The following is a 27,785-nucleotide window of genomic DNA, read 5'->3' as shown; positions in this document are numbered from 1 at the left end:
AAACTTTACCTTGGCAGGTTACCGATGTGTGTGACAGCCTCCCTCCATACAAATACACAGAAAGGTTTCCAGACAATGCTGTCCTGGAGTGAAGCTGAAAATGTCTCCATAAGGCTCAAAAGCCAGAAGGCAGCAGTGAACAAATAAACCAAACCTGTTGCTTTAAACCTGAACTGAAAGGAAAAGTGGGGAAAGCTTAACATACCATCAGGATGTATTTAGGATTTGTGGAAATAAAGCAATTTTAAACTAACACCAAACAGAAGAGTTCTTTTTAAGTTCCATGGATTTTCATTTTTTTTTTTAATCATATTCCTGCAGCACTTACAATTCAAATGCTAAAGAAATGTGCAAACTTGTGCATGAAATGGAATAAAAGACTCAAGCAGCTAACAATTAATTAAAGTGAAATGCTCTGCTTTATTCCCATTGAAGGGAGAGATAAAATGTAAAATTCAACCCAAATGGGGTTTTGTGAAAACACGTTAATATTATGTTGATCTTAATTGGCAAAACCATTTCTATATTCTTTATAATAAGTTACTTTTCACTTGACAGTTTCCTTGTAGCACGGTGACAAGTGCTTCTCCTAGATGCTGATTCCTCCATTCGGACTCCGTTAACACGTGCTGGGTGCAAGGCTGTGCTCCCGTGCAGCGCACGCTGACCAAGGCTGTTAAGATCTCTGTGCAGCCCTGGGTGGGAGATGTGGCCAGGGCTGGCTCTAGGTCTGAGGAAAGCTGTGCACTGTGCCCCATCCCTGTGCACTCTCCTTCATGTCCATCACTTTTTTCCTGTGGCAGCTGAGGGTGCACATACACGGCAAAGCCAGTGGAGAACTCGTGTGCATGTCCCCAGGTCATGGCGCTGCATGCAGCTGTTGCTGGAGGGAGGAGGCAGGTAACAGGCTGAGATGCTTCTGGAGAGGATCAACCTGAGGCCAGAGGAAAAGACTTCCCAGACAAGTGTATTGGCAGAGCTGTGAGTAGTGTCCAGACAGCCAGAGATTCTCCCCAGACTGCATTTGTGAAAGCTAACAAAGCTGTCTGTGAAGCGAGAACACAGCAATCTCATTAGGAGACACTTTATCAGCTTTCCTGGCAAGGGAGGATGATGGCGCCGAGCTGTGCCTCCTCCTTGCCAGAACCTGTCAGCTCCCCTGGAAACAGCACCTGGCTGCTTGGAGGCAATCCAGATGACAGCGAGAAGCTCCATGGCACCCCCAAAAGCTACGGCCTGGAGAACACGTGGCATCCAGCACCAGGGGAGCTGGAGCAGCAGAGCTCAGAGCCCCACCACTCTGGGAGCCCGGCACAGGAGCAGAGGACTTGAAGCACTTGGATGGAGAAACTCCTCGAGGCCTCATTGGAGCATTCAGATTGGACAGGGTTGCAAAACGGTTTCTTTCTTGACTCGAAAAACAGAGCTAATATTTGCCAGGCAGGAGCAGGAGCAGCAGGGGCCATCAACAGGCTCATCGGGGCTCTCCGCACTGCTGAGGACTCACCAGGTGTCTGCAGTAGTTGCCCGCAGTCGTTAGTGTTTTGTTCTGCAGTTTATGAACTTGCTTGAGTTCATTTTGTGGGCAAAAGCTAGCAATCCAAACCCCAGCTGTCTCCCTGCCCTCAGCAGTGAGGGGCTGCTGGCTCTTCCAGTTTTGCAGAGCAGCACTTCGGCGTTTCAAAGAATTTCCTAATTCGCTCAGTCTGGAGAGGATCAAACCGCGGGCTGATGAAAGTGAGGGTGGCTCTGGCAGGGCCAGCACTCCCTCTCGGCCTCCAGCTGCCTCACCGGCCCTGCAGATGGACAAACAGACAGAGCCCTGCACAAAAAAAACCTGCAGCCAGGGGCCCACGGGCACCTCAGTATCAGCAGCCTCTGGGTAAACCCAGCTGCCTCAGCAGCAGGGGGAGGATGCTCTCACCTCTGCCTTGTACCACAGCGGACCCAGAGGCTGGTGTAAATATTAAAACTCTGTCCCTGTCCCTGCCTGGGCTGAGCCCCACTCCCACCCCAGCCCACCTGCAATTCCTTTGTCCCAGTGGTGGAGGACAGGGGATGCATCTGCCAGCCTGGCTCTGTGTCCCAGGGAGCTGGGGGATGCGGATTTGGGATGCTGGGGGGAGAGTGCTGAGGCTCATCTGTGGTCTCACCCTCATCCATGGGCTGGCAGCTCTCCTTGATCTGGTGTCACTGCCTCATCCCCAGGGCTTTTCTCATCTCCTCATTCTCACTTTTCTAATATTTTCCCCAATAAGTAATCCCATGCCAAATTCTTCCTCATCCTCTTAAAATTCTGCAAGTCTCTTACTTTTTTTTTTTTCCCCCCACTGTGAAGTGTTTCGAATCCGTCTGCATTTAGACTTCATACCTTACACCACCACTATGTTCTGATCATTTAAACATGAGCTCTTTGCATATTATGCCTGCTTGACACAAATTCTTGCATGTTCCCTAGAAAGAAAATTATCCTCCATTATCCAGTGCTTTACAATGAATAGGAATGGACATCACACCAAGAAGAGCCGCAGCAGCTCAGTTAAGGATTAGAGGTGGATAAAAGGCAATTAGCAGCCTTTTAAGTTCTGTTCCAGTATCTGCTGACGCCTTGTGGCCCGGCTTGTGCAGCCCAGCTGAAACTGACAGTCTCTGGGATGGGGTGAAGGGAATTTGTCCCTGCATGCCCCATAGGTGGAAGGAAAACAGAAGCTTCCTCCACCAGGCAGATGCCTGCCCTAGGTTAGTTCCACCCCCTTGGGGGAAGTTTGGGGAGAGAATGTGCAGGGGCTGCTTTTGCTGCTGGGGCTGGCCCAGACACAGGTGCCACAAGCACTGGATCTGCGAGGATCCGTCTCACCTTGGATTTCCTGGCTTGGTGCTGCAGGGCTGGATGGGAAGCACACACTTGTGCCAAGCTCACCCAGGGGACATTGCTCAAACGACAGCCACAATTTGTCTCCTATCTTCTTTGTGAAAACCACAGCCGTGTGCATACCCAAAATGGGAGTTGGGAGGATTCTCCCGCTCCTGCCAGCACACCCCAGCCCCTTGCAGGCCGGAGGACACACATGGTCCCGTCCTTGCCCAGCTGTTCATCAGCAGCAGGCAAAGCTGTGGAGGTTCCAGGCACCTGCGGGAGGGGACACGAGGGTACCGCTGTATCCCCATGCTGCCACCCCAGCCCCAGGTCAGCACTGCCAGAAACCTTACAGCAGGACTGGGCAGGAAAGATGCTCCCTCATTTTGTGTCCTGTGAAAGATACAGGTCAATAATGTCACAAACAGGACGATCCCTCCCTGATAGCCCCAGCACAAAGGCAGGGGAGGAGAGCAGCGGTGTGGGCTGGAGCATCCCTGCTCTCTGCTCCTGCCCTGCAGCCCTGTGCCAGGACCAGGCTGGCTGGCGGTGGGCGTCTGTGACTCATTATCCCTGCTCGCATCCTGATGACACATTTATTGCCAGCAGGACCGGCCTCCTGCCAGCCCAGCAGCCTCACGGGAGCGAGGCAGGGAAGAGGGCTGGCTCTGCCAGGGCCAGGCGTGGCTGATGAGGAGCCCTCCAGCACCGCCAGCACCCTCCCCTCCTGCAGCACCCGTCATGCCCCAGCCAGTGGGCTGGCAGTGCCGGGGCCATGGCAACAAATGCCTTTAAAATGTTCTTTATTAAGTGAGAAATCTGACTCCGCTTCCCGTGCCAAGTCCTAATACAGCGCAGACCTAAATACAGCACTAATGCAAAAGCTTAAAGGATTTCCCATAATTGAGCAAAGCTGGCAGAGGGGTGAGAGCCTGGGAGGGGAACTGCAGCCCACCTCCCCACCCGGCATGGGCCATGCTCTGCCTGTCCCTGCCGGTCCAAATCCAGCCACAGCCCCACCCTCAGACTAGGAATTAAGAAGACTTCCAAGGCCTCATCCTGCCCAGTCCTAAACCTCAGGCTCCCACCGTCACCCTGCATCAGGGGCAGTGCCTGGTACATCCCAGCTCTCCCTCTGGCTCCCTGAACTGAGGGGCCACATCTGCTCTAAAACTCTGGCTGGGCTCCCCAAGACCTGCCCCACACCTGCCCTAGCACAGCATTTCACCCCCAGGGCTCCATGAAGCCCAGCGGTGTCTCCAGGGCAGTGTCCCCACGGGGAGGGACAGCCCAGGGCATGGCCAGGTGGGTGCTGCCTCCTCTTGTTCTGCTCAGCAGCACTGCAGTGAGGGACACAGAGTAATGTGCCCAGGGCCAGTGAGGACAACTACTTTATGAGGGGTCACCCCCTGCAATTAGCTGCCCTGCTCTAGGCAGTGCTGGGCTCTTAAATTCCTCGCTCCAGGCTTTAGCATGAGCCAGACGACCCCGTTTGAACGATGCAATCAATTAAATACAGCAGCCTCTGTAGCTGCATGGAGTGGGAGTGCCCTTTGCAGCCGGGATGTGCTAACATAGCCTGGACAGAGCTGGCCCATCCTGCCCCAAGGCTCCTGGGCATGAGCCCCAGGTCCCAAGTCTGTCATCCCTTGGCCCCTCCAAGTCCCCCAGACTGCCCCACTGAGAGCTGAGGGGAGCTGTGCCCCTTTGGCATTTGGCACAGAGGGCAGGGGATTGTTTCAGCCTGAGGTCACCAAATTCCCATTGCTGCTTCCCCTGCCCCAGTGGGGGACAAACACCGAGCCCAGCGTGGGGCTCAATGGGGCACGGTCTGGGCCTCTCGTGCCGTAACCTGCCTGACAGTTCAGCAGTGCCCTCGAGCGCCGGTGGTACGTCCCACATCTCCTCACACATCTCCTCACCACCACGTCCCTCAGGCAGGGTCACACTGCAGGGACAGAAGGACGGCAGCTGTTGTTCAGGCCTGGGTTTCTGCAGTGGAAGTCAAACAGTATTTTTCTTTGACAGGCATTTTCCAGAAGCCTCACAGAGTAGCTGTGAGTACTGTTACTGTGGCACACACACACGCATGCACCTCAAAACACCTCTCCACATCCCGGGCACCGTGGAGCTTCTGCCAGGAGCTGCTCACAAGCCAGGGCCCTTCCAGACAGCAGCCACACTGCAGGTGGGGGGGCAGAAATGGGGCTGTCAGCAGGGACACAGTGCATGCTGGAGAGCCCACACTGTCTGGAGCCACTGCTTGAGCACAGAAGCTGCAGCAGAAACCACACCGAGATCAGCTGAATTATGGTGGCAGCCTGTTAAAGCAGAAGCTGCATCGATTATAAACACAGGCTTTGGGAACGTGATGGCCACAGAGGGGAGGAAGGCAGCAGCAGCTCCTTTGGGATGGTGCAGATAACACTTACAAGCAAATAATTTGCATGCACTGCGGAGGGAAGCAGAAATACCTCTGTGTGACCCAGGTGCAGCTCCAAAGAAATCCATGGTGCAGCATCATACCGCAGCCTCCTGCCTGGCTGTGTTGCTCCTTGCTGTGGCAGCTGCTGCACACATCCCGTCACCCTGGGCTGGATTTTCACCTCCAGATCCAAGGCAAGGACAGCAGGAACAGGATAACACGCTGCTGCTGCACTGACAGGCAGAAACACCCTGAAAAAGGCAAAATGGGGAGGAAAGGGCAAAGGCATTTGCAGCAAAGGTCTTGTAGCCCAGCCAAGCCAAACCCGGAGGAGTGTCTGCTCCTCCAAGCGCCTCTGCATGGCCTTTAAGCTGTGGTTTTCCCCCTCCAGGCAGGTCCCTCTACCCACAGACACCACAAGACCTTTCTGGGCCCTTCACAGGTGTTGCTTTTTGGGTAGATGGGCTGCAGCTTGCTCTGAGCATGCTCCTTCCGCCAGGAAGGGTTAACTGGCTGCTTTTGTTGGTGAAAATATTTTAAATCCACAACTCATAGGGGATTAGCCAAACATTTCTTTCTCCATCCTCCTTTTCCTTATAATAAATAGATCAAAGTGATCTATTTATCCAGTACTAAGTCCAGATTGGGTAAAAACTGTCTGGCTTTGGACCACAGAGGCCCATCTTAATAAGGAGCAAGCCTTGAAAAATAGGTATCTTCCCTGGGTTTCCCACTGAAGTTTCAATAGCCAAAGAGCTAAATGGAGATTTTTATTAAACTTGGCTTTCCTGCACAAACATGCCCCAGCAGAGAGGAAGATAGATAGGCCGGGTGCTGCAATATTTCCAGATGACACTTGCCATAAATACAGCATCATGTATGGTGTGCTCGGGTTCTTTAATCCAACTTCATCTATAAAGCACTAGTCCTGGCTCAAGACAAGTAATTGCACCTGAGCAATCAGGAGCACTTGGCTTGCTGGCAAAAAACACTGGCAGCTCTTCTTCTGGCCTCGTTTTCCCTCACGCCCAACCTCAATCTCAGCATGGTCATACCTGAGCTGGCAGCGGTGGACAGGCTGCCTTGGGCTCGTGTCAGCTGAGACGTGGATTCTGCCTTTCCTGAGCAGGCTTCAGCTTTGCAGCAGCGTTGCTCCATCCTGCGGGGCTGGGAGCCTGCCTGCAGCCCAGCGCTGCCCGCTGCCAGCCCAGTAAAACCCTTCCTGCTACTGCTGGTCAAAAGATGAGCTTGGTACGAACTCAATTAAGAGCCATGGGTGCATCACCCTCTCTGATACACAGGGCCATAAAATTAAACCCATTAACATTTCTCAGCTCCAAAGCTTTGGGTTTCTCCAACTGACCCATGGCACAGTGTTTGCAGCAGTAAAAGTGAAGCAGAGGAAAGCAGGTAATGAAAACTGAGTAACCATTCGGGAATGGTCCCACACCATTAGTAGAACACCAAAGCATCCATTGCTTAGAAAAGTTTCAGTTTTCCCTGTTCTTTTTTGGTTTCAGAAACAATACAGACACTTAATTACGCCATCAGACTAGGCAGGAGTCATTTATAGAAAAAAAAAAATCTAAGTGGCCTTGACACATAAATAGAGTCAATTAACCTGCAAGGAGAAGACAGGGAAACAGGCTGATGAAAAAGAAACAGTTATATAATTTTGTCCTAGACTTGGTCTGTCTTTTCTCAAAGTCAACAGCGTGTCCTACTAAAGCTGATGGGGAACAACAGTGCGTGCCTGGGAGCATTGCTCCTGCTTCTGCTCTGCACACCACCAGGCAGCTCTAGTAGACCAGGAGCCTGACATATTTATTTTAAAACTCCTATTTTTCCCTGGTATCAGATTCTTGAACACATTTAGGAACCAAGATCCTTACTATCCATGTGGCTTGCACCTTGGATGTGAAATGCAGAACAGTTCACCTGGTCTCCCACCCTGTTTTTCTGGGCTATGAGGCAGGATTCCAGGTCAGATGCCATCCCTGGCTAGGCATGCACACATGTAGGCTGCCCAGGAGCTGCAAAGAACCTGCCTCGGATCTAGTGAAATCAACACAGGAACCTGTAGCGAAAATGGCCAACAATGCCCATGCTGCAGTCCCTTTCCTCATGTTGGCATTAAACACCTTCTGTTGCACAGGTCTTGACCTGCTTGTCATCTTGCATCACCTGTGTTGCAGCAGCCTGGGTGCCAAGGCCAAAATGCGACTCAAGACTTAAACAAAGATGAGAGCCTTCCATATCTTCAGGGGCTTCCAGGTGTCCTTTCCTGCTGCTGAGAGCCTTTCCTGCCAAAGCCATGCCGCAGGGCTTGGTGCCTCCAGCTGGACCCAACACGTGAGTGCGAAAGCAACTGGTACCACAGAAGAGCTCGCAGTGAACATCAGGAGCCCCTGCATGTCCCATCCCCTCCCTTGTGCCATCACAGACAACCCTGGCCGTTCCTTGGCCAAGGCAGATTCTGCATTGCGGTGTGGTTGAGGAAGAGGCACCTCCAATGGTTCCCATGCAGCTCCCTCTGATCACTGTAGGAGGACGTGGCCCTGATGCTGTCATCAAGCTCACAGCGGGGACCCCAGGCACGTCAGGATCAGCATCACAAGGAAAGATGATTTCTGCTTCACTTTCAGACCTGAATCCCCTGGGGCTCAGGAAAATGGAGGCTAATGCTTTTAGGGAGTAAGTGGTGACCTCAAGAGAGTTTAGGGGCAAAAGTCCCCTTACAGCAATGCTGCTGGCACACGGGTGGCAACCAAGGAGGGAAGACGCTGCTGAACGATGTTCTTATCTCTACATCTACTCAGTGCTACAGAAGGAACAAAACCTCTGTGTCTCAGCAAGAAGCACGTTTCCCTTGAGGAAGATCAGACCAAGCGTCGCTGCAGTCGCCCCAGGTGCAGCGAGAGGCACCTCAGCCCCACTGGCTGCGTGCAGCCGGGGGTGCGGAGCTTGGCCAGGCAGCCCAGGGAAAGAGCTGGGCACTTGGAGGAGAATCTGGGAATCCAGGACTCTGCCAAAGGGAGATTACTGTTGTATTACTGCACTGGGATGTTCAAAACAGTATCTGACACAAATGCTGAAAGAGAAAAATTAATATACACATCACTGTGCTACAAAAGCTGCAGGCCTTTGAATTATATTCAATTTATTCTTCATGGTTATCTTCAAATGCACAGCTCTGATCTCCTCTCTAATCACATCATAGATAGGGTCAGAAAGGAAGCATGGAAAAATACAAAACAAACATAACACATCACATGTGTCTCAGAAGGTCTAAGGCACAAGAGAAACCAAAAGGCAGCATCTGGAAAGTTTTACTTTTATTTTTCTAAAATACAAATTTCTTTCTTGTGTTAGTAACTTTAATATGATAGGCCTAATGCATCCAATAAAGAGGAGGCACTGGCTACAGAATTCAAAATACTGAAAGTATTTTCTGGAAAGAAATTTATTCTGTTCTTCTACACTTTAGATATAACATTGAATCAAATTCATTAGTTATTATTTTTACATCAGAACCTTTAAAGATTGGGACTAATAAACTGGAACTTGAAAAGTTCTTAAAGTAAACTCCTATTAATGTGTAGATATGGATCCATAAAAAACATAACCAAGAATTTTATACACTTTATTAAAAGATCAAAAAATAAACAATAACAATATAGAAGTAACATACTAAAATGAGTAGCATTATGCACATTTCTAAAGCACGTACAAGCACTACAGCAATATAACGTGGCAAAAAGAAAAATAAATTCAAAGCGTACACCCTGTTGGTAGCAGTTGAGGGAATGAACTATTGTGTTATGGAACTGAAATATTGCATTAGCCTATGCCTGTCTGAATCTGATGATGTTTTAATTTCTTACAATTCCACAGGGCTAACTGTAATTGTTTGTATATATTCTAAACTATACCATTAAATTGATTCCTAATGTTTCCCTTACTTTGTTTTACCAGAAATGCCTATGAAAAGAAGAATGTGCTTCAAATATCTACTTTACACAGTACAGTATAAGTGTTTTTATATATTTAAATTAAAAAATTGACAATTTAGAACATTCTCTGTTTGATTTGATTGCCTAAAATACAATTCTCTATTAAAAAAAAAAAAAAAGTGATCTGTTGTCAGGTGATATAATAAGGAGCATGGGGAGTTTAGTTTCATTTTCATGATTTAAAATATAAATATAATTGAAAGAAAGCTAATTGTAAAGAAAAAAAATCCCATAATCCAATCTAAGAATGGTCTTATCATCCCCTCATCTGCTAGGATACAAAAGCCATGGCAACAAAATCATTTGGCTTCCACCACTATCAAATAGCATCTGTGTACAGTAATAAAGAACTGGAACCTTGTAATTCGGTGTCAGGTAATTCTCTCTGTTGTGTGTTTGGAAAGAATAACTTCATTTTATTTAATAGTTGTGTTATTTTGCATGTTTAAATATCCCATTTGAGAGGCATATAGAGTTATTTTTGATGATAGAGATGTCAGTAAAGATCACTAGCAAAGATTTTAGCAGTGTTGTCATGATCATACTCATATCCCAAGGAAGTTTTACCAGCTACGATTCATTTCGCATAGTGCAAAATATGTTTCTCTCAATCTTAGAAATGAGTAAGAGCTTGATTATAAAATTGATTACAGCAAAGGGAAGCCTTAATAGCACAGTGACTAGAATTTGCTGATTATTTCATACTAAAATCTAGGTTATTGTAACGCCCACAAAGAGACATCTGATTTTTTTTTCCCGCTGTTTTAAAGACACTGGGACCACATGATGCTCAGGTTCTGATTCATCAAACCACCTGTTTAAACAAACCACGTGGTGAAATACAGCCTGGGTAGGGGACATTTTGTCAACGATGTCAAGAGAGCAATCTCTAAGACAGCCGCCAGCAGCGGTGGCTGAAGAGCAGTTACCTGGCAGCAACACAACAGCCCCCAGCCCTGGGATGGGCAGGAAAGGCAGCCAGAGACACCGGGTGCCACCACCCACTGGCACTGTTCTGGGCGTTCAGCTCAGCAGGCTGAGCTGGGACCAGCCTTGTGGCAAAACCAGCAACCTTACCAAAGCAAATCTGAGGTTTGCATTTTGAAAATCAATCAAACAAACAAAACCCACAACTGTTTCCAACCAAAAACTAAGTGGGTCAGTACAGGCCCTCTAGCTTTTCCAAAAAACACTCAGTACTGCAGAGAGTTGCCAGTACAACCAATAGAGCTGGAGTGGGAAGGGAATCAAGAGAGCCCAGGGACCCAGGGCTGCTGGGAATTAGGAATCTGCTGCAGGGGAAGGATATTTTACACCATTCATCTTCTGTTTTCTCTGTTACAACTAACGTTTCATTAGGCAAAGCAACATGCTTAGCAGTGAACAAAAGGATAACCAGCTCCGCATATGAGAGCATATCCTGGCTAGTAAGGGCACAGGTCTTTGCTTGGGATTCCTGACACTTGGCTGTGGGCTGCTTCGTGCTGTACAGAGGGCAGCCTGACAGCTCCAAAGAACCAGGGGCAGCCTTGGCTGGACAGGGAATGCACAGCCAGGTCCTCCTGGAAGTGCCAGTTCTCTCTGTTAAACTGTGACCGACTACAGGGAGATAAGAACCAGAGCCATGCAGCCCTCAGCCACCAGGCAGCCCCTTTCTACCCAGAAGATGCTTGAGGAGCACTGTGTTGCTGCTCAGCAGGCTGTGCGGGATGGTTGCACTCCCTTTTGATGGCAAGACAATAGGGCCTGTTAACCCCAGCCAGAAGAACCAAGCTGGCCACAGTGCCACGATTAGCATTCACTTCCCTGCCCAGCATCCATCTAACAGCTTCCTCATGGCAGGCAGCACTGTGCAGCACTGCTGTCTGACCAGGACCTTTGGCTCTCTCAGATGAGCACTACGGAAGGGGCACAGCAGGAGAAAACTATCCCAGGACAATACGAAACAGCTCCTCCACTGCTCACTGGTCACTTCAATTTGGTTAGCTTGCCCCAAAAGGTTTAGAAAAAGGAAAAAAAAAAATCAGCAAAAACAAAACAACCAAAACAAACAACAAACCAGCATGTTGCACCAGTTCAAACTCCCTCTGGGATTTAAAACACTTGCTGCAATGACAGCCACCTATAAGAGAGAAACACTTCCAGCTAGAAATAGGATTAGGTGCTAGGAAAAACGTGTGTATGCTGTCACTGACTTATCAGTCCTAATAGGATTCACCGAGAATACAAAGCATCAGAAACATGACCTAGGGTGTGTTTGAAAATGTAGGCTGATTAAAAAAATCTTTGCTAGTGACCTTACTAATTAATTAAGCATTGTTTCCCATTTCTCTGTGCTGCAGGTTGGAGCTGACCTGTTATCAGTCTGCTGTATAATAAGCTATGGCAAACTACAAAGCTTTTACAACAGCAAAGCAACATCATGCTTTCAGATAAGTTTTATAGCAAAAAACTCCTCCTTTTCAAAGCCTTAGTAATACCTATCTCTTTTACAAACTTTTCCTGTATTATTACAGACTTTTTATATTCAAAATAAGTTCCAAGGATTTCTTTCGTGGACTATGTACATAAGTGCAAAAAAGGTGTGTCTCACACATTCGTACACTAACTGAATCAGTTTAACTGCAGCATATTTGTATCTTCAACACTGTTACAGGGTCATTCCACAATATTTTTTCTTATGTACAGTTTTTGCTAATATAAATTAGTATTAAAATAGTTACACGTTTAATTATTTAGCCCTGATCGTAACATAATCATGTGAGTGTTCAATTTCAGGAAAACAAAACAAACCAAAATTGCAAGCAGAGCTACAGTACTGAAACGGATTAATTCTGAATTCCCACAATGCAGGTGAACGTGAAATGAAAGAAAGACCAGTCACTATGTCGTAAATACAGGCTGTCGTGTTTTCAAAGTTAAAATACTGTGGAATAACCCTTGCCACACAACAATTTCTACAAGCTATAAAACCTGACTCTAAATCCATGTGTTGTAAACTTCTTGACTGAAAAAGTGACATAAAGACACAAATTCAGCGTTCACATGGGACTTTGGGATTTTAAAAATATTCAATCATATCTTTATCTGACAGTATCGAACTGTACCTTTAACAAGCTCATACTGTTACACATCACTTTTAATTTACATGTGAAAATTTCACAAATAATGTATACAAAGGTAGCCATGTTGTAGTTTTGTTGCCATAGCAACAACAACTTAATATAATTAGTTAACAATGAATCTATCATTGTAGGAGTTACATACAAAGTTAATTTTGTTCTTAAACTGTAAACTATACAAACTAGTTATGGACTGTATTCTATACCTTACCATGCTTCAGTGTTGGTTTAGAATATAACTAAATGGGTTGAATACATGTAGTAAAAATTTTAAACTTTCTCTAACTCTCCTTCAAAATTAAATTCATTAGTTACTAAAGATATCAAAAAAGCAATAATGAAAACCTTAAAAACTAATGGTAAAGAAATGAAAATATATGACATGAATTAATGCGTTGTAGCCTAGTAACAATGTGTTGTAGCTATATTTACATTTGGATTAGGCTATCAACTATTTTTTTTTAATGTTATTACAGTCTTTAACATACAGTATATACTCTAAGGCCTTCAACAGGCACATGGTAAAATCAGGTCAATATCAAACTAAATCCATTCAACAGGAATGGGAAATTAGATTTTCCTCATAAATTTCACCTTTTTCAATTTTCATGTATGTGAAATGTACAAGGGATAAAAAAAAAATGAGGACTCCAGTTTCTCAATCATTGTGTACTAGCATGTCCTAGAGCTACTCTACTGCGTTAGCAAGGAGTCTGCAAGGTGGAGAAGACATCTCATCAGACACACACGTCTCCTTATCCGACCCGATGCACCTTACAAGAGACACATACCCATCTCCATCGCTGCCTGTACGGTTTGCACAGCTCCAGCCGCTCGGGCGGGACTTTCGCCGTGGTCTGCAGCCGACTGCACGCTGGGAGGACCCCGCCGCAGGAATCTGGAGCTCCGCAGCCGCTGCTGGAGCCGTGGCAGGAGCACGGCGCTTGTGGTTTGCAGAGCGCGCGGCCAGCCCGCCCGCGCCACTGTTCATGAACACTCCGAGTGCAGTGCGAAATGACACGTATGGCAGAGAGGAAAAGTGCTTCAGAGTGTTCAGGAACGGGGCCGGCGCGGGCTGGCCAGGGAGGTAATGGTTTCTAGAACATCACGATGCAAAAATACAAAGTCAAAAATCATCAGCTAGAAACTTCCAACTAAAAAACACGGCTGATTGTGAAATCATGTTCCAAACTACTAAAAACACTGTATTTAACAAAAATAATCTTAATAGTTTTATGAATCCATTTTATTTTAAATCCCTCTTTTATTGTCTGCTTATGTTACAGTTTAGTAGTAGTACTTATTATTGAAACTACTAACAACCTTTTCGTGAAAATGATCAATCTCAGCTTTCATTTTCCCTCTGCATGACCCGTTTTATCCAAGTTTCAGCATTTCTTGCATATTGTTTGCATAAGGCTGAGAGAAATGGACAAAGAGAAATAACTTTGGATAAATAAAAAATATAGGTTCATGGAAAGTGGGAAGCTTATAAAAATGTCACTAAAATTATATTGATTTAAACAAACTTACATACATCTCTTGTCAAATAAAGGATGATATTCATGCTTTTATGACATTTGTTTAGAGTCACTAACTAGCTTGGTGACTTTGTAATAGTCTATTTAGGAAATTTATAGTCTGTCGACTGTTTTTTTTTCTTTCTTGAACAAAGAAAATTAGAGCAAGTCATTGCACAACTAGTTTAAATAGTGCTACCTCAAAATGGCATTTTTTGCCGAGATTGTTTTGAATTTGGTGAAGTTTAGTGCTTCAAGCTTTTCTTTCCTTAAACTCATTTACAAATTAACTCTAAATTTGCCAGCAATATAAAAACTGTTGTGGCACCTAATATAACTACCCTGAACATCCCTCATTGGACCTCTTTAATAAAAAATAATCCTTAAACGTTTTTTTTTCAGTGCTTTAAATGTGACGTGAAAACAGCTGTATTCTAGGTTTACATTCTATGCACATCTATGCCAGATGTTTAAGTAGATAAATAAAATAGGAGGTTACATCAAAGTGTCAAGATATACAAAAATCCATTTAGCACTGAAAAAGTTCCAACCTCCTTTAACTCATAAAGCCATACAAGCTTGAATGCATCCTTTCTGGCTTAAGAAGATCAGCTCTGTTCTTTGTTGAGGCACTGGCACAGGTTGTGCAAAACCCATTTTGATACACAAATAATTTCAAACAGGAAGTACTCAAATCCACTTTTTCCACTAACAATGTTATGGTTTTGGGAAACAGAAACTCAGTGGTTAAAAGAACAGGTATGTGGTAGCCAATATAAATGAGAGTCACTAATTTCAGGCAACACCATCTTGCTTTTGAATGGTGATTGGTGATGACTGGGAAACATCTACAGACACAAGTGACTGTCAAAACACGAGGTTCATGATTAAGGGTTAGGGGTGTGTGTTTTTTTTCCCCCTCTTTCAGGGTTTGGTTCAAAGCCTGCTGAAATGAATAGAAAGATCCCTTCTGGCTCAAGGCCTTTTTGAGCTGGACTCTTCAAAGATTCTTGCCATGAATAAATTGCCACAAGCAGCTGATCAGAGCCTCATCACGGACAAACCTGTTGTGCTCCACACAGCCCTTTATCACTTGTGGTCCATGTAGGTACGTGTCTATCAATGTATCTGTACCCCTACTGGAGGAGAGGGGGGCAAGGAAATTCTCTAACCAAGGCCAAGGAACTTGGAAAAGAAAATATAACCTGTTTGTCAGAGTTTGGCACTCTACAAGACCACGGTGAATCCAGGGAGGCAGGACACTAGGAACTTGTCTCTTGCTTGTATTTAATGATGACTGTCTTTCTCCTAGCACTTGATACGTTTATGGAGTTCGTGGATTTACAGGAGCAAATCCATTTCTTCCATAATGCCAGTGATACTACACAGCTATGACAGGGATGAATTTAGCTGCATTGTTGAACTAAAATGCATTCTGTGTAGCCAGATTGTTCAGCAAGGCAGCACGACACCAGGCTGTGCTGCCCAGCATGCTCAGCTGGAAGCTGTTTTATTCATGCGCTTGATGAGGAGGTATTGAAAACTAGCCCTTGGTTGTGACAAACGTTGGTCTTGATCAAGTTGAAGGTGCCAAAATACATCCACTGACCTGCAAGAACCCCATTAAAAAGAATGTTTATGCTTTGATTTTTTCTTCTGGTTTGTTACTGCTGTGTTTGCTTTAAAGGGCCAGAAATCTTGGGAAAAGTCACCGAATCATGAACAATGGTGATTAAAGAATTGGTGCATGCTGACAAAATTTCAAAGAGCCACAGAGGATTTCAGGTGGAAATGTTTCAGCATGCCTAGAGAAAACAAGCCCAGTCTTCATGGTATTACCCAGCTTGGGCTATGTCATGATTATGGGCCTGCTCCAGCTACATGTTTTATAGCTAACAGTTGGCATTTGTTTCTCTCTAATGCAAATGCATCTTTGCCCAACTGAAGACATCTTACCTATCCACATGTTTCTTTTTCACTGCACCATGAAAACAGCAAGAAAGATTGTGCGCCGTTTGCAGCTGAGAATGCACTTCAACGTACAACAGAACTGCAGAAATTCCTTGATGCTTACCATAATCTGAGCAAATCTTTCTTATCCCCTTACTGAGATTGGGTTTTTGTGTTTTTCTTTTTTCTTCAGTTTCCAAAATGAGCTCACTGTATTTAAAGAAATACCCTGAACTGGACTAAAATGACAGCTGTCCTTTTATATTGTTTGTACTAAAAATTTGGAGACTCTGCTTGAAGGCAAATTTTCCATGATAAAAGGAGCATTTAACACAAGCAACTCTAGCTGACATTAACTGCAAAATCCAGAAAAGGGCAGAACATTCCTGCGTCGTGTTTTTCAAGCACATAATTCCTGTTTCCCACAATAACATTTTTAGTAAAAAACAAACAAAACCCCATAAAACCTACAGTATATGAAAACTTAAGACATAACAATAATGAAAAAATGGTATTGAGTATACTTGATAATGATGTACACTTTAAAACAAATCAATAGACTATGATGTAAACAAAACAGTAAGATAACACTTTAAAAACAAGACAAACATTTATCCATCGATAGTATACAGTAAACCAACAGTCCGCTGTGCAGATGCACTTATCAGGATGGTAGTCATAAAATGATTAAGTGTGTTAAAGTAATGTGTTATAAAAGTCTATTATAATTTTCTACTTGTATATCTCATATAACAGAGCGCTGTTTGTTAATTGTTTCTATAGTGCTTTTTTTTTCTTTTTTTTTCTTTTTTTCCTTTTTTTTTTTTTTTGACATTCCCATTGATCAGTTTTTGGTTAACACGTAGGCTGCAACAGGCTTACTGTAGAGGTGGTAGAGAACGATAGAAGGGAAGAGGGAATATATACAGAAAGGCCATGCGCAGCTTCCCACCAAGAAGTCCTGGTGCTCCATAATTTTACGGTTCAGAATTTCAACATGGTCTGCTGCAGGAGAAAGAAAAAAAGAACAAAGAAAGAATGTGAAGCTAGCTATATATTTTCATCAATAAAGTCATTCTACTAAGATACATCTACACCCCCACTGCATTGCCCAACAGGTTGCTATTTGTATGTTGTGGAGAGACAATGTTTTATTCTCTCAATTTTGATGTAGGATGAAACTACTAATAACACACTTGGCATCCTCTTCAGTCTGCACTTAAGGCTTTCCATTTCCAGTGTGCTTCACACATGCTGAAAAAACAATTTATGAAATAGGAAGGTGGGAGAATAACAGCTCCATTTGTGAGACAAGAAGGCAGGTGGAGAGTGACTAATGAGAGGACCGGAGGAATCCCTGACCACTGTTGGCTCCTATGTCCTTTGAAGGCAGCCACATATATTCACATGAAAATCTAATCCTAGGGAGCCAAATATGAATCAGGCTCAGAGACAAAATATGAACATACACACCCCGTGCCCAGGTTACCCTCTTCTGTGAGCAAATCTTCTCTCCTTGGATATACTTGTGAAAATCCTCCCTGTAAAGAGCTAGGCCAGTCAGCCTGGCTACCAGGACCTTGTCAACAATGAAGAAAAAGAACAACATCTGCCAGAGCAGCAAGTATTTCTATAACAAAACTCCTACTCACAGCAGCTTTGGGAATTCACCCCTTGGCACTGAGAAATGTCAGTGAAGATCCTTATCTGGCAAAAAAAAAACTTGAGCACATGCACAACTTCACATGCTTGGGTGGCAGCATGAAACAACGTGTGCTTGGGAGATTTGCTGGCCTTTAGTTTACACATGGATATGGTAGGAAACAACACAGATACGGGATCAAAATACAAGGGCTCCTGACAGTGGGAGAAATAGCCCTTTTCTACCAGTCTATGAAGGGGGTTTACACCCTGCAGCTGTGAGGTGTTGAGAGGCCAAGAGCTTCTGGCAGACTGGTGGGTCATACACATGGTCATACACATCTGTCTGTCATTTAGGAGAGCAGTACATTGCATAATGCAGAACATTTTCAACTGACAGGGGTACCTCAGTGTTCACCCCTAGACTAACAGGGGTTGATGGCCACAGTTAGCTGGCCATTTATACACACAACAGCTTATTTAGGTCACCAGAGATAAGGGCCACCACCAACATGAGTAACTTCTGTCATTTACTAGAGATATAATTAGAGAATTGCTTGCCAAATTAATTTCCAGCATTTAAGTACTTGCCTGTAAATGTGACCTATGGAAGAAATAGGTTGCCTATCTGTGCACGCTAAATGGTCTGCATTGGGAAAATCTGGTGATTTCCTGTTGAAGTGGCTGAACTACTCTTTTGCGTCTTGGGGTGAAAAACACAGCGATGAACTAAAAGCCCCAAGGGATTTTCTCTTACGAACATTAGCTAATGTTTACAAATAAAAGCAATGGAAAAATGACTGCTGCTAAGGCCTTAAATCACTCAAAGTCAAAGAAAAGGACAAACAACTTTGTTATTCACATTCAGAAAAACCCAGCAGCCTAGGGAAGCCCAGGATTTCCATGTAGTGTGAAGGACACTGCTTGTGGCATTCATCTTAAAGATGCATGAGAACCTCTAAAGCAAATTGTCATGGGCCAGGCCCCTACTGCAGTTAACAGCAGATCTGTGCCCATACCAAGCCAGTCCTGCTGAGGCACAGCAGCTGCTGATGACCCAGTCCTGCTTACCCCAGGAAAAGGAATATGCCACTAACAGCAAAACAGAAGTTTCCCCTTTTCAGCTGACTCATTACCAGAGCAGTCTTTACCATCCATAGCACAACCCCCTGAGGCACCTACAGGCAGCTGGGAGCTGTGCAGAGCAAGAGTAACGTGTAAACACAACTGCCAGGCTCAGGGGGATGCAAGACAGGAGGCTATGAATACCATGAAACAGGTATTTTAGACACAACAAAACATGGCTTGTTGTAAACTACAAGGCTGGTCCATATCTGTGCTTCAGCTGCTGAATTTCTTGTCGACTTGGCAGAGAGCAAAGCCAGCGGGGTCCTGCAGGCTCAGTCCCTCTGCCCAAACCAGCCCCTTTTGGGGGATGCAGTGCCCTTGTACAAAGTACTCCACTGTAAAGAGAAATACCAAAAAGCAACTTACTGTTCTATCGGGAACTTCTACATCTGTGAAACAAACATGCTGCTACTCAGTTCATCTACTGATAACTGGGATATCTACAGCAAAACAAACAAAGAACACAACACATTAAAACATTGCCTTGAGAAAAGTCTCTTCATTCTGTCTTCAGTTTCACATTAGTAAGTACATCAGTGTCTTATAAAACATGATCCATTCCCAAGCTGTCTTTATTTTGCCACACATTAAGTACAACACAGTTGCATCACTATGGATGCCTCGTGGAGTGGAGGTAATTGTACTGGGATTTTAACTCCATGGACTACAAGTAAGACAAAATGCCCTGAAGCTAGCTGGCTGAAACATAAGGAGCGTAACTTTGTCCAGACTCATATAGCCACAGAGCAACACTGCACAGAAATCTCTGCTTTCTTCTCATGACTGATACAAGTATGAGTAAGACCTTCTCTGCCTGAAAATTACAACAAAGCACACAAAAAGAATAGCAATACCTACTGCAAGCAGTAAAAAACTGCTGAGGACTTATGCAGGCAAAACTTCTTCTGAAAGCTTTATGACCTTGCACTAGCAAAAGACTACAGGATACCCCCTGAGATAACGCTGGCGTTCAGCATGCCCAATAGCATCCTATTGAATAAAGTGATACCCCATTTTCTTTGCTACAGCTCTAAACCTGAGAGCAGGACAAAGAACTAAAAAAATGCTACAAGTGGTATTGGGGAGTGGTGGGGAAAGCACTTGAAATTTCTCTGGTCTAACTGGGAAAAGTTGTGGCACACCGAATTATCAGGAAGCATCACTAGGACAGATTGTGCATATACAGTTCAGGACTGGTGCGGAAGCAGCCATCACAACTCAGTATCTTCAGAGGAAAGTTTTGGAGAGAATTATGGCTTGGCAGACATGCATGAAGTCCTGTACACTTATGGCAGTGCTACAATGGCACGTACTGCACATCCAGAGTAATTTCTGTAGGGATGGGTGACATGTTACTGATGGAAATAAGCTTCAGACTTCATTGCCTCACTCCCATTTTTCATTTTTTTGGGGGGAGTGGGGAGATTGTTTTCAGAGCCCAATCTTGCACTGGGGCAGACCTCCTCGTGTTCCCACTTCCACTTTCCAGCCAGGAGAGGACATGCCAAAATACCACAGGGTAGGATGCTCGGGGTGGTATTTCTGCTTGAGACTGAAAGCAGAAGTGCTGCAGGTCTAGTGCGGCAGCATCGTCGGGAGTTTTACAGCCTGTTTTTTTTTCAGGACCCGGGGGTTTTGGAGAAGCCGGACACGCTGCCAGAGAAGCGCCCAGACCTCCGGGAGCCCACACACCCCTGAGGATCGCCCATCCCTACGCTCCGGCTGGGCTAGACACCGCAGCAGGACCAGCACCGGTGCCCCCTCACCGATCCCCAGACACACACACACGCACACACACACGCACACGCTGCCTCTGCGCGCCCGAGCCTGCGCCGAGCCGAGCGGGACCCGGAGGCGCTCGGCACCGCGCAGGATCCGGCCCTCGCCCGGTCCTCGAGATCTGAACACGTGAAAGAAAGCCATTGAAAGGGCCAAACCTGATTGGCGGTAGCTGTTGCAGCGAAGGGGACGCTGGTGGCAGGAGTTGTTGCTGCAGACACAGTGGTGGGCGTAGCACCGTGCATCATGGGCACTTTCGGAAGGGAACCATGGAAGCGACATACGGGAGGGTGGAGCGTTTTTTTTTTTTTTATATGTAACCATGGCAACATGTGGTGGATTTGGGGGCGTGGCAGGAATCACAGCAACAAGCCATGTGACATCGTCATGAAGGACACATCGGGGCGCAGCATGCAATCACAGTGCAAAGCAAGACAGCGTTGGGAAAAAAAATAAACAAGAGAGAAGGGGAAAAGCCAATTACAATTATAATTAAGGAAAAAACCAAAACATTCTCAACACTTAGTACATTTATAAGCAGAACAATGATGTATTAGACTCCGAGGGCCAAATTTCCAAAGGGGGGGAGGGCGGGTGTGCTAGCAAAAGCCCACGTCAGCTCGCACCCGTGGGGAGTTAGACACAGCCAGTGCACGTTCCTTTGGGTGGGGACATTTTGGCAAGCGCACCCTCCCACCCGCCTTGGAAAGCTCATCCCCTTCCCTCCCCTCCCCGTCCCCGCCAGGAACCAGAGGTACATGATGCACTTTGCAGCGAGCCGCTGGCAGGGCCCATTTCACGGCTACGATCTCGCCGGGCCAGCAGCCGCAGAGCGGCTCTTCAACCGGGTTTTCTCGCCTCTCTCTAGCGGGGATGTTTCGGCACAGTACAGGGGTGAAGGCACTGCAGACGAGCGGCTAGCAGCCCGAGCTCTCTCCGCACAAATCCAGCGTGCTTCCTTTCCGCTCTAATTCTAGAGGATTTGGCAAAATTCCCTCCTTGCGAGGTAGGAGGGAATAGAAAGGGGAGGAGGCCGAGTGGGAGAAATTCACAAATGCATTCAAACGGTCACAACTCGCAGGAAGAGCATCTGAAAGGACAACGCAGCAGCAGGGAGCTCGGCAGCCTTTCGAAGCTGCACTTCCCATGGAGCGCGGAGCTGGAGGGGATGCTCTTGGGGTGCACAGAGCCACCCCCCAAACCCACAGGAGAATGGGGAGGATGCTGCCCTGGATCACTCCAACCTGCAGCCACTGATTTCTCCTCCTGGCCAGGAAAGAGCTGGGCGCAGAGCAGCAGATAGCAGTGAACTTTTTGGCACCAAAACCCTGGAGACACACCTGGCCTTCCACGGGGACAGTTCAGAGGCTACTGCGGTCGCCCAGGTATATCCACAGCCATAGCTTGTCTGTGTGTGCTCCCACCCAGCCCACAGACATAGGATTCAGCAAAGTCCATCGGGACTGGGAGCTGGGGCCTGCAGGAGCGATGGCAGGGTTCAGCAGTGGGATAACCCTGTGCCCACAGGGCCTCCTGCCCTGCAGGATCACCCTCAGGTGGATAAAGCAGCCTGGAAGGATGGGGAGGTTCAAGAGCAGAGTGCTCAGCCATTTCTGCCAAAGCTGCTGGCTTTCAGGCTACCCCAAATGGTTCCCTGGAGGCCCTGCTCTATTCTCTCCCCAAAGCTCCTGCTCCCCTCTTTCTCACTCTGGCTGAAGCAGGTGCACTCCTGGATGGTTGCAGTCTTGCATAACCTTGACTGGAGGATGAAATCTTAGCTTTCACCCATCCTGCTGTACCCAGCAGCTGTAGAGAGAGGGGAGGGTCCCTCAAAGACCCACACAGGTTCCTAGCATATGCCGGATCCTGAGACTGTATGTTAGCAGCAGAGAGCATGTTCTCAGCCTCACTGCATCCCTGGTACCTCCTCACAGCAACTTGTACCTGCACAACTGACAATTTACTAAAAAGAGATGAATCTTCAGCTGGTCCACAGTTTAAGCTCTTCTTCACTCACTGTACAAGCAGCACCCTGCTCTGGTAAAGGGGCTGACCTTGGATACATTCCTTCTTAAAGCCTTTATTAAAACAGTCTCTTAAAATGTCCTCAGAAGGACGACCAAAAATCTGAATGCTAATACACCTGATACAAAAATAATAAACCAAGAGTAACCTCCCATTGATATTTCTTTTGTTGGATGACTTAAATGGGTTATAAAGACATTTAGGTTGACAGATTTTTGTCTCTGCAGCAGAACTAAATAGGGGTGGGAATGCATTGCCTTGGATTCTCATATTAGTCACACAAAACACTGCACTGCACAGAAATTAAAAGGGATACAACCATTTAAGCCTCAAAGAAGACAGCGGATAGACAGTCACACCACTCAGCCACCCAGGTTCTCACTGATGCATACTAATTTGCTGTCTCTTTCAGATTAGGAAAAGTTGAGAAGTTTGTGTAGAAAAACCTACCAACGCTTGCAGTGGGTGTCATGCACAGAACTGACCCTGCACACCATGCATTGAAGCGTGGAAAGATGAACAAAAGGGATATTTCATTAGTGAAGCTTCAGTGTTAGAAATCACTTTAACTAAAAAGCAGGTATTCTCTTTGCAGCATTCAATATTTAAGCACATGCAAAACAGATTCTGCATGTTGATACATAGATAGTTTAAACTCAGTTTTAAGAGAACATAGCAAACCAAATTAATTCTTGAATTCTTGGGTAGTAGAAAAAGTATTTCTTCTCCAACCCTGGTATTAGGTGATGTGATCTATCTGACAAATCAGGGCTGTTTGGTGGTTTTTGTTTTTTTGATATCAAGTGTGTTGATTTTTTTCTGATGATGTCAACAGACAAGTTTGCTTTATAGGAAAAACACACTCATGTTAAAACCAATTTTCTAAAAGCAATTTACTCCTGAAAGCAAGGATTGGGATTCAAAGTCTCTAGTTTAAACTGAAAGAGGCAGTTGCTTTTAGATTTGAAACAGTTGCAGTTCTGACACCACTTTGAATATTCACTCTGACTGCCCCTGGCTCGATGGGAAACCATGATGCTGATCTCTCAATAACTGCAAAGGTGAAATTAACAAAAACAACCACTCACTTCCACTCCCAGCCATGTGAGTTGTTACATGCCACCTCTCTGCTTTGCTTTCAAGAGTGCTGCAAAGGCTTAGACCAGATTTTCAGCCTGATGCATCAGGAAGGGAAAATGTGGATGTGTAAATTCATCAGAGATTCACTCTGTGACTGGAAATTTACTCCTCTGACCAGTGTTAATATCGTCAGATGAGAGCAGATGCCAGTAAATAGACCTGTTACACATCTGCCTGTGTGTAATTCTGTTCCCATGAGACAGGGCACAACAGCACTACAAGAGTTCTGGATAAAAGCTAATTTATAGTGCTTGCATCAGAAATGTAGGTCTTTATATCAGCTTTGAAGACTGCGACCTCAAGGGAGGGAAGCGTGTAGCCAGCTCACAGATTTCACTTTCTAGAAAGTGTCTGTTTTCTGAGGTTGTATTTTAGTTGGAATCTGAAAAAGTTGTGGTAAGGTTGGTATAGCCGATCCACTCCAAGAGCACTTTGCAGAGCACAAGGCTCTGGCTTAGTCCCTCCATCCATCTCTTCATACAAGACCCAATTCCCCAGGAAAAACATTCCGGCATCTACTGAATTCTGAATATTTCCAAGTACTCTCATAACATACAGGCCACATGAACCCAGTGTTTAGGTCTCAGCTTTCTGGATCCATGCTCACACCTGAAATGCAGTTCGGTGTCAATATTGGGATATCTCAAAGTTTTTCCCCTGACCTCAGGGAATGGCAAGGCCAAGGTCCAGGGTCACTGCATGTTCACTGCATGGACAGCCCAGAGAAAGGCTTTGTATGTTTTTGTAAATATAAAATTTGGCATATGAATACAGCATTAGACATTAAAAACTTCAGGCATTCATTTTCATATGATGCTCTGCAATGAAAATAATGATACTAAAAATGAGCTATCAACTCTGGAATATTTCCTTTTTCAGCCACTTTTAGTACTTACTAAGTACTAAGCAGGTTTTGATTTTAATTCGGCTGCAGCGAAGAGGTTAATTGGCTAGTCAGCTATCACATCTGCCATGCCAATATTTCAGTTTCTATATGAATTACTGAACTGCATCTTTCAATTTTACTCTGAGACCTTAAAGGTACAATAAAAGCTGGGAGTTAAATTGCTTTTAAAAATCTTAGGTTATCATACTGGTCAAAAGACACGCAAGAGGAAAATATATGACTTTAAAGAGGATTATATAATTTGTATTTACTAAAGATGAGCCATTCCCTCCATAAACATCACAGCTGCTGGAATATGTAGGTCACTGAGACAGAAGGTTAGAAAGATACCTGCAGCTTGAAGTGAGTGGACAGCTCTACACAGAGGTCCACCAAACATTTTAACATGAGTCCATAATATAGCTACACAAGAGTCAAAGAATTAATTTGGGATTAACTAGTTGAACCATAAGGAGGAGAAACAGGAAGTGTGAATTCAGAAACATGCAGACATTTTTCTTAGTTTGCTTTAAAAAAAAAAAAAAAGAAAAAAAGAGAAGGCTAAGAAGGGATCTTTACAAGTGAAAAGCTCTAAATTGTATTAGGTGAAGGAAAAAAGTCAAACATACATTAACTTTCCACTGATTTTTTAACATGAAACTTTATAAACTAATACTCTTTTGTGAAGGACTCTTATAAATCTGCTTATTAGCTCAATGTCTAGGCCATAAAAAGAAAGCAACGATGATGGGGAAAGCAAGGAAACACTTACCTGTAGGGATGAACGTAGGCTGTTGCAACTGCATGTTGGCTAGAGCCTGTTGGTAGTGGAAAACGCTTGGGTTAAAGACTGTGGTGGCACCATTGTTTTTTTCAAGTGCTGGCCTCTTTGGTAAAGGTTGAAGTGCACCAGGCGGCAGGGCCTGTGGATAAGGGAGTCATTAAAGACAAGTGGAATATAAAAGAGACCCAAAAGCAGACAGAGCATGCAATAAATAATAGGGGGTCTCGGCTGCAAATCACCTGCAACTGTATCAACTTAGCAGACAGGAAATAGAAGAGCAGCTAAATCACAGTAAAAGTTGGAGGTGTAACCACAGCTTCACTAGGTGAGCAGTTAGTAAATGCACCAGGAGACAGGGGCAAAGTCCAGAATGAGGAAACACTAAGGAAGATTTTCAGCAGGACTGACTTGGAAAAAAAAGCATGAGGGGGAAGAAGGGAAGAGGTGATCATCTGGACAGGATACCACAAAGCACAATTGCAGGCAACAAGCATTTAAAAAACATACCAGCTAAGAGAAACACAGTAGATGACTATTTAAAAACAAAAAGATTAGCGTAAGTAATAAGTGCCATGGAAAAATTAGGGATGCTTGCCTCTGCTTATTCCAATACCTGCCTACATGGATGTGTACATTCGTGGGAGTGTGCACTCTTGTATGCAGCTGACCCATGTGTTCAGGTGGTCAAGTGAAAGCTGTTGCCAATTACACATATAATGTCACATTCATAGTAAAATGCATTTCCACTTGTTATTAGTGAGGCTGAGCAACACAGCCAAGAATAGGCCTGATTCTCTGCTGCCTGCAACAGCTGCAAAGCTCACAAACAGTAGATTTGGACTTGCTCCCAATTTCTAGTAGCACAGCACTAGAAGAAGGCCTCCAACAGTTAAATACCGCTTGCTCATTATTAACAGTGGAAAAAGCCATTGACAAATCTGCTGTTCGAACAAGATTTGGGTGGGTCTTGCTATCAGGCAAATCCTTTCTTTTTGTTCTATCACACCACAGTGCTTCTTCCAGCCCGTCAAACCTGTTTCATGATCAGACTTGGTAAAAAGCATTAACCCAACTCAGGAACTTCTCTCAGTAAGGTACTCATCATTCAAAAAGCATGTCTCAACAGCGAAGTAGTATGTCAGGTTCTTAGGAGACAGAAACGTGTCTAATGATTTACAGCTTCTCATTGTACCCAAGCAAAAAACACAATTTTTTCCACATTGTGATAGAAAAGGGTCCTTTTTAATTATGCCCTGCAGTCCTTTTGCACATAACACTCCCATTGACGTCAATGAGATTTACGCACGTGGAAGTCATGCAGAATCAGGTCATTTCTGCCTAGTTGTGTTTTATATCATGTAGCAAAGCAATGGCTGAACCATAGGGTTATCACTCCTCTTTTTTTTTTTTTTTTTGAATAAATGACAGTGAAGGGTGGGTATTAGAGGAGGTTTAGCTAATGAAGAGCTAAGGCTACAAACACATAGTACTTGTAAGAAAGGACACAAGGAAAGAGAGGTTTTAAAATGTCATGAAGACTAACACACAACAAGGGAAGAGGTATTTTAAAATATCATCAAGTTCAACACGCAACAGAATATAACCAAAAGCTTGCAACAGTTTGTCACCATCTAGAAACAGGTTTCACTTTAAAGTTAATTTGCTATAGGAGACTGCTCATCTGAGAAACGTTAAGTAAGACACTTCCAGGCAAAACATTACTCCAACCTATTGCTATTCACGTGGTGGTTTGGGGTACCTTTAATATTAAAAAAATAAATAAGTAGAAGAAATTGCATTTGCAAAACTGCCCTCAGACATGCACACATCCTCTGCTAATGCTAGCAGACATCCAGTGCCAGCATTATGACTTAATGATATCTTTCTAGATTTCTTCTGGCTAGTATCAAGAGAGAGCAGTCAAACATGAGCAAACATTCTCAGACAGAAACCAAAGTCTCTTGCTTAAGATCTATATTTTAGGATGAGGTTTTCTATGTAAAGATCTAAGCGTTTCCATTTTTAGGGGAGCCCCCACTGATATCTACACTAAATCTGTCTTTATATACATCATGTCTATTTAATGATGGTTCCATGAATGTTCCTTCAGGCACAAAACAGATTTGCAGCTTGTAAGAGACTGTAGTAACTCCACTGACATCAGAGGTGCTTTACAGATTTACAGGAACTGAAGAACTTGCTGCTTAAATCTATATTCCTTACTGCGCCTGATTGCAAAACATGCTTTTTCCAAAATCTGCCTGAGAAAAAAGAAATTACTAATTATAGCAAAGCAACTGTGCCAGGCACGTAATGGACTTTTGACTCCTTGCTTCTTGGCCAAAGGCTGTCACCACCCCAAAAAGTTCATTATCCCTACTGTCAGTGCCAAAAGCTTTGAGATCTCACTGTGCTGTCTCTTTACACATGGGACAATTCCTGAGCCCAGCACTGCAGTCAGAGGTGGCATATAAACACGAACAAGCCACAGGGATGTCAAGGCACAACAGTCTGC

At 44.9% G+C, this 27,785-nt stretch overlaps 1 protein-coding gene across 8 annotated transcripts in view; it reads right to left on the bottom strand.

Annotated features, from left to right (window-relative positions):
* Positions 1-279: 279 nt before the first annotated feature.
* The window catches only part of MBNL3 (muscleblind like splicing regulator 3), a 107,399-nt gene continuing 79,893 nt past the window's right edge, over positions 280-27,785 (bottom strand). For 3 of the 8 annotated variants that reach the window (XM_084534431.1, XM_084534437.1, XM_084534432.1), the window contains 7 exons: positions 25,259-25,409; positions 22,911-22,946; positions 20,594-20,688; positions 19,023-19,096; positions 6,338-16,892; positions 5,332-5,533; positions 3,644-4,849 (listed from right to left, as the gene is read on the bottom strand). In XM_084534431.1, coding sequence (XP_084390557.1) covers positions 19,040-19,096; positions 20,594-20,688; positions 22,911-22,946; positions 25,259-25,409 — 339 coding nt within the window. In that variant the 3' untranslated portion in view covers positions 3,644-4,849; positions 5,332-5,533; positions 6,338-16,892; positions 19,023-19,039. Of the gene's footprint in view, positions 1,797-2,857; positions 3,251-3,643; positions 4,850-5,331; positions 5,534-6,337; positions 16,893-19,022; positions 19,097-20,593; positions 20,689-22,910; positions 22,947-25,258; positions 25,410-27,785 lie in introns of those variants that run through there. The other 5 variants (XM_084534438.1, XM_084534434.1, XM_084534435.1 and 2 more) reach the window with 3 other exon arrangements.

Source organism: Aythya ferina (assembly GCF_964211825.1).
Source record: "Aythya ferina genome assembly, chromosome: 13".
Lineage (NCBI taxonomy): Eukaryota > Metazoa > Chordata > Aves > Anseriformes > Anatidae > Aythya > Aythya ferina.
Note: the sequence above shows the minus strand (reverse complement) of the source record. Positions and strands in the feature narration are given on the sequence as shown.